Genomic DNA, 10,983 nt, shown 5'->3' with positions numbered 1-10,983 from the left:
TGTTCCTTGTACGCAAATAGTGTAAAAAATATGGTTTATCAAGGTTATGGACCTTCTAGAGGTCACAATTTTCATCCGATTTTGATGAAACTTGGAAAGCATGTTTATATCCCAAAGATCTTGGTTCCTTTCGATATTCGCGCATATCGGATCGTACCTTCCTGAATTATTTCCCTTGATTGTACAAAAAATCGCGTTTTGAGCTTGTTGTCCCCATAGAGGTCACAATTTTTATCCGTGAAAATCGGACTAAAATTGACGGATATAATGGCCGCTCCTTTTACACGAAGAGTGTAAAAATACGGTATATCAAGGTTGTGGGCCCTCTAGAGGCCACAGTTTTTATCCGATTTGGATGAAACTTTAAACATATGTTTTTTATCATAAAGATCTTGATTTCTTTTGATAATCACACGTAACTTCCTGGATTATGACCCCTGATTAGTCGAAAAATCGCATGTTTAGCTTACAAGTGGATTCTCTAGAGGTCACATTTTTTTCCGATTTTAAAAACCGTTTAGATATATCACCATTCCACCATAATGAAGATTGAATTCAATTTCGGGAAAATCGAAATGAAACTGTCCGGCAAAATCGCCGCTCTTTGTACGCAAATTGTGTATAAGTATGTAATACGAAAGTTATGGACCCTCTATAGAGGTCACAATTTTGATGAAACTTAAAACATATCTTTATATTCCAAAAATCTTAGTCCCTTTTGATATTTGCGCATTTCAGACAACAACTTTCTGGATTATGGCACCTGATTACAGTACAAAAAATCGTTTTTGTTTTTAGTTTCTTCTCAATCCATCTCTTGCAAAATGTGGGCGTATCCTACCTGGCAGCCGCTGGTTGTTCTCCGGCAGGGGTAATTCGTTTAGAAAATCGATATATTTGTCTGAAGTTTTATAACAGATTTTGTTTCTCACTCAATTTATATATACCTTCATAATACATTATTATAATATGTGTTGCGACTTGCGACCTATTTGTGTCCATTTCTTGGTGCCATAGAATAGCGATTTAGCTCCTTTAAATACCCCACCCCCTTCCCCTCATTCAATAAAGTTTAGTACCGTGCAAATTTGATCTTTGTTAAAGGTATGTAAATATAAATGGAGTATTTAACGTCAAAATATGTGCCATAACACGAAATAGGGACTACAAGATATGCATCCCATTAGGCTACTATAAGGTCCAAAGGCCAATAGGCTCTACCTTTTCAAAATTGGAAAATATTTTCTTGCACATTCATATATACGTAGCCTACTTGTGAACGGGTACCCCGATTCCAATGGTCATATCTCAGTCAATAGTAATGCTTGAGTCATATAACTTTGCAGTTTTACATAGGCCTAATTATGTAGGCGATCCTTTGATAACATATATTTTTTTCATAATTTTCTGAGGGGGTCACTTTACAAGCTCTGTTCACTTGACATGGAATGATCCTAATCTGATATGACAAATGTCTGATTTATAAAACAAATATTGATGTTAAGATAGGCCTTCCAATTGTAGTGTAGGCCTACAAATGAAGAAATAAGAATTAAGGACTATGAATTAAGAACTAAGAATTGAGAACACTGAATAAAGAGCTGTTTGGTCTTTCATAGAGCCAACCATAGAAATTTACTCTAACTATCGGGATTCATTCCATCTCTAGTCCACCATACGTGTCTCTTTGATGATGATGACAATAATAATAAATAATAATAATAATAATAATTAAATACCGGTAATAATAACTTTATTTTCAAAGGGTTGAAAATTAGGCCAAGAGGCCTGTCTAACATTTGCCCTTTATAGACTTTATATGAAAAATGTTTTAATATCCCGTAGGCCCCGAAGTTGGGGTGGTTGGGTGGTTGGGTGGGTGGTTGGGGGCACACAGATCCGCAGTGAATATTCGCTTGGCCGCTACAATCACTGATAAGGATGACATCGATGCGACTTAATGACTACAAAATATTAACTTTTTTCTTTCGACATATTAAATTCTGAAACATTTTTTTTTTTTTAGTATTAGAAAAATAAATAAAGGTGTTTGATTTATATCTTGATAAAAAATATTCCATATTTAGTGTAAAAAGGTACAGAAAATAGTACGCGGAGGCGTAAAATGGGTAAAACGATATAATTCTGCCCGTACCTGTTCATATTACTACGTTCGATGTAAACAACGCACGTGTGACCATCAATTTGACGTTTTTTTCTGTTTGTTTACTCTGAATTCTTTCAGAAGTACATTTTTTACCGTCTAATATGATTGACCTGCTCGTGTTTGTTTTAAAACAACAAAACAAGCCACAGAAGTAATCTTTTTTGGCGTTATCGATGCCATCTTGTTTTGTTGGTAAACATTGTGATGTGACGTCACCCTTAGAACCACAGCGGTCTGACCTTTTAAAGGTCAGTCATCTTGGACAGAGATAAAAGACGGATGTCGCATTAGGTCTGTAAAACAGATTGGGGTGGGGGGTCAGATTGATATGCCCTTGTTTGCGCTTTAATAAATGGCGCTTCGGGGATGGGGTCGTTGGTCATTGCCGGTTAGTAAAAAAATCGTCTGCTATTGTTCAATTTCGTTTCGTTTCTCGGCAACCAAAATTTTACAGTTCCGCAGTGGATTTTGTGACGTCACTCAAGCAACATGCCGGTGGAAAATTTGGAAGAAGAAGGGTTAGCAAAAAATCCAAATTTAGAGTATTCTCAGTGGAAATATTTACTCGGAACAGATAAACATAAGAATGACAGTGAACTCAAGAAGACACTTTTGGATGCTATCAAATCCGATAGTAAGTTTTGGAAGCATTACCGACCAATTTCGGTGATTGTTTTGGTCGTATTGATATTTTTGCTGTTGTCATTATTCAATTTTGATTTGTCATGAAGCTCTCTCGGCCAGAATGTTTTACGCGTTTCCTGACCCAATTCATGTCTTTTTAAAGGCTCAATACCACTTTTGTTGTAACTGAATAATATGTCCCAATCTTTATTCTGGTCAACAAATTGTACTATTTTAGAATATTTCAATTAATTGATGATACAAATTTCATCTTAACACACCTTATTTAAAAATTTTGAAAAATTCAAAATAATGGTTTGAAACGTCTAACGTTAACCTTTTCAAATGAAACTTCGATTTTAAAATATTTTCGAACCCTCTGGACAAGTAAAATAGAATGTAATGGATAATTTACACAACAGGTAGGACATTAAACATGTAGTACTTAGATAGAGATATTATTTATTTTCTGGAGCTTTCAAGTCAGCAAGAGTGTTATTGTCCCTTTAAGCATGCGCGATTTTTCACAAGGAATAGTTTGTGAAGCACACACTCATTCTATTTCACTAGCTGGAGTGGGGACATCAGATCTGGTCATATGATTATAAAATAACTTAGATTTAAGTAGACTAGGACTGGCCCTGGGGGGTTGGGATGGCGATAACAATATTACATGTCATTTCGGTCCCACATCATTTCGGACCCACATCATTTCCGACCAAAAAATATATGGCCGCGACATTTCGGACTCGGGCAGGTGACGTTTCGAACTCGGGAATAAGTTGAAAAGAAAGGTTGAACACAACTGTCATCGTTTCCCCTAAAAGTAATTAATTTTTTTTAAAAAGGATAATATGCGGTAGAATTTATTTCAAAATGATCCAGAAGCTACACGTTTACATGCATTCCTTGACAAGCTGGCCATAGATAGAAGTACCAATCGATAAATTAGTGCGTACAAAGAAAACTCTTTCTGGAAAATTTTAGAAATGGCAACGATCAAAGTGGATAATTAAAGCTGATTAACCGATAATCCCTATATTATTATAGTATGCGCAAAGAAACATTACAGTTCTTTAGTGGACGAGGAAAAACGTGAGTTGTCAATCAGCAATAATGGCGGCCATATGTTGATTCAATTATTCCGACTTACGTAAAAGACAATTATTTAGGCTTTCACAATTATAAAAACATTAGCAGTATTACTAAATATACACAAATTTTCAACAATATTGTATATTGTCAAGTTCAATACTCGCCGATGAAACAAAACTAAATAGAACAAGCAGTGTAAAATCAGTGTTGTCTTTTTATTAGCGGTCTCGAGAATAGCCGATCAATTAAATAAAACAAAACAACTATCGGACTCAAATAAAACGAAAAAAAACACAAAAAAATCCCCAGCTGTTACAAATATATCACACAAATGTTCAACAGTCTTTTAAGTATTCATCCGAGTCCGAAATGTCGCCAGACCGAGTCCGAAAAGTCGTCAAGTAAAGTCTGAACCGTCATCAAACTGAGTCTGAAATGACACAGACCGAAATGACATGCTACCGAGATGGCCTGATGGTCTAGAGTCTCACTCTTCGACATCTAACTGGCCTGTCACCCACCTCTGGGTTGTGGTTTCGATCTCAGGTGTGAGCATATGTGGCTTGGAGATAGGGGCACCATCTCAACCTCGTGGGTTTCCTCCCACAGGAAAGACCCGGGCTACGTGTGCGCTAAGATAATAAAAATGAAGATAAGACAACATGTCTGCAATATCACCTTTGGTGGAAGCTGACGTTAAACACTAAGAACAACAACAGAGACTAGGCCTATGTACTATAGTTACTTTAGACTAGTAACGGTGTCTGATCGGACTATAATGTCCTTTCACTGTTACTGTCCGACTTTAATGACATGTAATATGGAAATAACACAGCATATGCTTATCCAATATTCAAAATCTAGTAACGGAATGTTACCATGCATAAACGAAAATTTTTGCTATGCTTCAATTATATATGTATTAATCGGTTTTATGTAATTCTTAAATATAAAAACTTTACTGGTACCGTATCAATACTGACAGTTTAGTCGGTTAATCGAAGTACAGCAGGAATATTTGTTTATGGTAACATTCCATTCCTAGATATTGAATATTGGCCAAGCATAGCCGTGAACCAAGGTGGTGTAAAAATTATTAGGGATGGACAATAACAGTGAAAGAACGTATAGTCCGATCAGACACAATTACTAAAGTAACAACACTAGGTCTAGTGTACATGTAGATAAGAATGGTCTTGTCTTAGTTATGAGAACATACCATAGCTAAAAAAAGCATTGAGATATACTGCAAAGTGTCCAATTTCAACGAGAGCTCACTCATGCAGTAGAATTGCTTACGGTAGTAAATTCTGCCATACAACCTAAAACTTCAAGCGTGAAGGAAATAAATCTGTAATCCTTGTGTGAAAAAATAGGCTTTTTTTGCCTGTCATGCAATTAAAAAAAAAAATTAAAATTCGAAATTGTAGCAACCACTGCACATGTATATTAACGATACATGTATTTGACTTGCTCACTGAGTCACTACTTATAATTACCGATAGTTGTCTAACTACAGGAGTCTGAATTTCTGTCCGTATGTACATAAGCTTAAACCATATGACACGAGCCGTAGCCACTTTTTTCCATTATTTTCGTCTATCAAGGCAACCATTCACCGACGTCACACCAGACCTAACCAACCTCTTAACTATTGTATCCTTCTATCTCAAAATCGTGAATATTCACCAAAACCTGGCAGACAATTATATTCATCCCGTTTTTTGCAATTCTACACCCAAAAGTGAACAAAGATCGCAATGCAGAAGGGGAGAAAAGAGAATTTTAGATCCCTTTTGACTATTTTAACATCACTTGATAAGTTTAATTATGAAGGTTTTGTATTTGGTAACAATCAGCTTCACACTACTCAGGCAATGCCTGTAACATATTAGTATCCCAATGGATCTGTTCTGGTGACTATTTGTTGTACCGTATCCATTGAGAACCCATTTTAAAGCTATTATTATGAATTTAGTCATAATGTAACCTTTTTGATAGTTTATGACTTGTCTTTGATCATTTATGGTCTCTGAATATAAGATGTTCAAGTTATTATCACAGCTTTATGGTTAAGCTTCATCATAATCATCATTTTAATTAATAGGTATGGCCACATGGTATGAGGAAGTGTGTAAGGATTTGGGATGGAAAGTTGATACCAAACTGTTGAAAGACATGAAATCGGCAAATGAAGCTGAACTCAAGAAACTAGATGCAGAAATTGAGGATGCTGAAAAGAACATGGGAGAAACAGAAATAAGAGACTCAATGTTAAAGAAAGCAGAATTTTTGTGTAAAGTTGGTGACAAGGTGTGTACACCTGTCTACCCTTTTGACTTGCAATAGGACTGGTGACATTCGAAAATGGAAATTCATGGACATGTGCATTTAATCTACGAAATATAAATGTATATGTTGAGCGCAAATTACCCTCAGTGGACATATTACCGTTGACTAAGTGGACTTTGCTCGGGCTATTTAATAGATTACCGCAATGATAATCCGTTCACCCATGGTGACCACTGAACCTAAATTCAGAAACTTTATTTCGACTGTACAAAAATAACACCACTGAACTTTACGGCAATTACAGCAAATACATTTTCTTCCCCACACAAACCAGAATCAATTTTAGTCATGTAAGGTCTAATAAAGGCCTAATACCATTTTCATAAACAATTTAGCTATGGCTGAAACTGAATATATATATATACTATGACTGTGTGTCAACTCTATTTGTAAAATGGTGTTTGCTAAAAAGACATACATGTAATGTGTGATCGGTATAAATTCTGCATCCACAGCCAGTGCTGACTATTGAGGAATAGACACAATCTAATTTAAACACAACCCATTCAAAAAATGCCTTACAAGTAATTAAAAAACTATTTATGATTTTATAGACTGTATTTAGAAGGTTTTTTTTTTTTTACCTAATTGTTTTTTGATCCATGTGATTTTGAATCTTATCTTTTATTTATGTATTTCAGGAGGCAGCACTAAGTCAATTTCGTAAAACATACGAGAAAACTGTGTCTTTAGGTTATAGATTAGATCTAGTCTTTCATCTTATTCGACTTGGACTTTTTTATATGGATCATGATTTGATCACCAAAAATCTAGAAAAAGCACAGAGGTTTGTCAACATTTTTAAATTTTCACAGGTATAATATAGAGCTGTCAAAGCCAGGAGCATTGTCAAGTCCTTGTAGATAGTAGCGATCGAAAATAATGAAACCTATCTTTACAATAATCTCCTTGTGAATTATGTTATTTGGCCAATAAATAAAGGTGGTAGGGTGGTTGTTTGAGTGGTCTAACGTGCTCTTTGGATCATATGGAATTATACCATAATTTAGTCATGTAATGAACTAGTATGTGTTGAGTGGGCGTAAAACCCCATTCTCATCACTCTGATAAACAAAATGTAGAGCCAGACTGAGAATGTTTACCTCCCAAAATTCAAGCTCTACCAAGGGTGATAACTCAGAAGTCTAAATATTGTTGTGTACATGTTTGATACTTATCTCTTCTCTTTTCATCCTATATTTATAGTTTAATTGATGAAGGTGGTGATTGGGATAGAAGGAACAGATTAAAAGTCTATCGTGGTGTATACAGTATGTCTATTAGAGAATTTAAAACAGCTGCTAATCTATTTCTGGACACAGTTGCAACATTCACATCATATGAATTGATGGATTATCAAAAATTTGTCACATATACAGTGCTTTGTAGTGTTATTGCCTTGGAACGACCAGTCTTAAGGGAAAAGGTAAGTTTAGTAGTTGCATTTTATTTTGTATAAAGATTAATCTTTCATCAAAATACTGATGCTGCTTTATGTGTAAAAGTAAGTGTAGTAGTTGTTTTTGTATAAGATTAATCTTTCATCGAACGACTGATGCTGTATTACGGACCTAAAATGTCTCTCCTTTACAATCGATGGTACTATATTTTTATTCATATGAAACTGTTTACAAATGCGCGGCAATTAAAATGGAAATAAAGAATGAAGCATTAACTATATGTATATCATATGAAATGATTTGAATATTTATACTTTTGATTTTTTTTGTAGGTAGTGAAAGGTTCTGAAATATTAGAAGTATTACACAGTCTACCTAAAATACGACAATATCTCTTCTCTATATATGATTGTAGATACGAAGAATTCTTCAGGTCATTGTGTAAGTTTTCTATTGTTGATGAACATTTTAAACAATATTTTGAAGATAGTCATGGATAAATCATAGTAAGAGAGTTTAAGTCCAACGGCACAAGATGGCCAATAATCATTTACTTTATTAAAAGTGAACAAGAGGATGACTTCAAAGTGCTCTTTAGATAACTGACGAGAAAAGGCATAACCCAATAATCCCAAACAAGCGATTTTGATTTTATATAGAAATAGAAGCCGCTGATTCTACTCTTACTTAAAACACTAATCCTAGATTCATATATAGACAACGGATAAACCTATTATGGATAACCTATTTATAGTATGTAATTTTGTGACTATTGACTGAGCATGCACAACAGAACACTTAAATATTCATTATGCAAGAGCTGAATCGGTCTATTTCAGGTCTTTCTTTAGGCCTTAAAAGTTATCTAAATTATTAATTAAGACATTAATTAACTTATCCAGACCATAATCAACTCTCGATGTCATAAAGACTATGTTTTTTATCGTACTGACTTTATTAATGATGATGGGGGCTAGGCCAAAAATTCAATCACTAAATTCTCGGTTCAGAGTGGATCAATTTGACTGAATTTTTCAGCAAATTCCCTTTACATTATCTAGTTTTTAACTATTATTATTTTGAGAACTGCCAGCTCTTTATCTAATCTCCCATAATGTATCTTTAAACTGCATGAAAATAAACTACACTTAGAAACTTTATGAAAACAAAACCTTTGCCATAGGTAAAAGAGAATAACCATACAGTATAAAGTTGTCACAAAAAAAATCACCAAGCTTATATTTCCAACGCAATTGGCGTAAATTTGCGATCAAAACCTTCAGCATATTCTCCAAATAATTTATTGTCTGTTTCATGGAAAATAATAATTAAGTGAAATATTAATATAATCATGTTTATTATTTTATATTTATTTGGATTTAGCTGAAGTAGAAGATTTAATGAAAGCAGATAGATTGATTGTACCACATTATAGATATTATGTACGAGAAATGAGAATTCTAGCCTATGCCCAGCTGTTGGAATCATATCGTAGTTTAACATTAGAATATATGGCAGGTGCTTTTGGTGTAACAGTAGAATTTATAGATCAGTAAGTATAGCTAGTAATCAAATTTATAAGAGTTACTTCCTCAGATTCAGTAGCACTGCAAATTATTTACTGAATCCAGTATGTTTTAGAACAAGACAGCTTATTCTGTTGTTAACTTACTTTTAAAGCTAAAGAATCTGAATTCAGTTATGAATATCTTTCAGAAATGGAGTGGATTACATGTATATGCCTGAAAAAATAACTCTAACACATTGGGATTCACACTTTGAAGTTAAAATTCACTTTCTCAAAACGTTAAGAAAAATGTCTTGTTTCTTGGATAGCCAAAATTAGCGTAAAACAGTAACAAGAATAGACAAGATTCTTGCTAAAATATAGTTACAATAAAAGTAGACAACCACTGCCCTGGCACTTTCTTTCCGTAGTAGCTAGGACATATGTGTTACATTTAGGCGATATACTGTATTTTTGTCAATGGCAAACATTTCATGTTAATGTGTATACATTGTTGTCATTAATTGAACTCTGACTATATATCTTTTGCATTTTCAGAGAATTAGCACGCTTTATAGCTGCAGGACGATTACATTGTAAAGTAGATAAAGTTGGTGGTATCGTAGAAACTAACCGACCTGACAGTAAAAACTGGCAATATCAGGTATATATAGATTCTTTCTAGTTCTTATACACTGATAAAGTAAAACATCTTATTGGACCAGGAATTAGGCCCCATGCACTACTATACTCATCTTGTTCTTTTTAGGGGGTACACTCTTTAAAAAAAAAAAGGTCTTTGACTCTGCTAATTAAAGTACATACGGTCAACATAACACTTGGCATGCTTATTCCTTGGACAATTGTGCATCATTTGACAGACTTTGATTTTTGATATGATGTCACAATTCCAAGTTGGCAGCGATGATGCCATATTCAGTTCCTCATCCATAGCAAGCTTGTACTTGTTTTTTCTTCCTATTTATTATAGTATTTGCTCTTATCTGGTTGATTTTTGAAGATGGAAATTATTTGTATCAATTATTATTCAACCATATTTGATGCAGATATCTATTGGTGCATCCACAATTTCACGAGCAACTAAATTTTGATGCCAAATGTGAAATCACTATTATGACAGTATATTTTAGCTTGGTGTTAATTAATTGTTTGATAGATTAAAACAAGAAACTACTGTAAATACGACTTTAAAATTACAATATTGTTATTGTAAGATAGTTTGTCCAGTGGTAAAAAATTTAATCATAATGACACCACTTTGAATCTTTTTGTATGTCTTAAGACATAATTTCTTGACAATGGCTAACTGTAATTATGTAATAAATCGGTTAGTCTTCAACAAATATAACTTATGTAAATAAAAGATAATAAATATACAGCCATATTTATTTGTCTTTTCTTTCTTTTTCAGTCTACCATCAAACAAGGAGATATTTTATTGAATCGTGTACAGAAACTAAGCCGTGTTATCAATATTTGAATAATAAGACATTTCTTTACTTACTGTTATCATATATATACATAGAATTCTCCTCATTCATCATAAATTATCTTGGTCCACTACATTTATTTGTAATAAACATGTTTCAATTTCCGTACATTGTCATTTACTATTGCATACCCCTTCAACCTGCTGGACGGTCTGTCTATGAAGACAAAGTATGGTATCAGGTGTTCTAGAAAAGCATGCTTAGTATCATGCATGATACCATGAATACAGATACATAGAGTACTAGTATATTAAAAGTGCATGAGCTACAGATGATAAACTAGTAGGATATTATGGAGGAGAACTCTGTCCTATATATTTAAACTGG

General features: G+C 33.9%; 1 protein-coding gene across 1 annotated transcript; it reads left to right on the top strand.

Moving 5' to 3' along the window:
- Positions 1 to 2,612: 2,612 nt before the first annotated feature.
- On the top strand, positions 2,613 to 10,760 carry LOC126828810 (26S proteasome non-ATPase regulatory subunit 6). The gene is made up of 8 exons (XM_050558815.2): positions 2,613 to 2,801; positions 5,994 to 6,199; positions 6,880 to 7,025; positions 7,445 to 7,664; positions 7,971 to 8,079; positions 9,022 to 9,190; positions 9,704 to 9,809; positions 10,578 to 10,760. The coding sequence occupies exons 1-8, from the start codon at positions 2,657 to 2,659 to the stop codon at positions 10,644 to 10,646; spliced, it is 1,170 nt and encodes a 389-aa protein (XP_050414772.1). The 5' UTR covers positions 2,613 to 2,656; the 3' UTR covers positions 10,647 to 10,760.
- The last annotated feature ends 223 nt before the right edge of the window (positions 10,761 to 10,983 follow it).

This window comes from Patella vulgata, chromosome 7 (assembly GCF_932274485.2).
Source record: "Patella vulgata chromosome 7, xgPatVulg1.2, whole genome shotgun sequence".
Taxonomy (NCBI): Eukaryota; Metazoa; Mollusca; class Gastropoda; family Patellidae; genus Patella; species Patella vulgata.
This window is presented reverse-complemented; position numbering and strand designations above follow the sequence as displayed.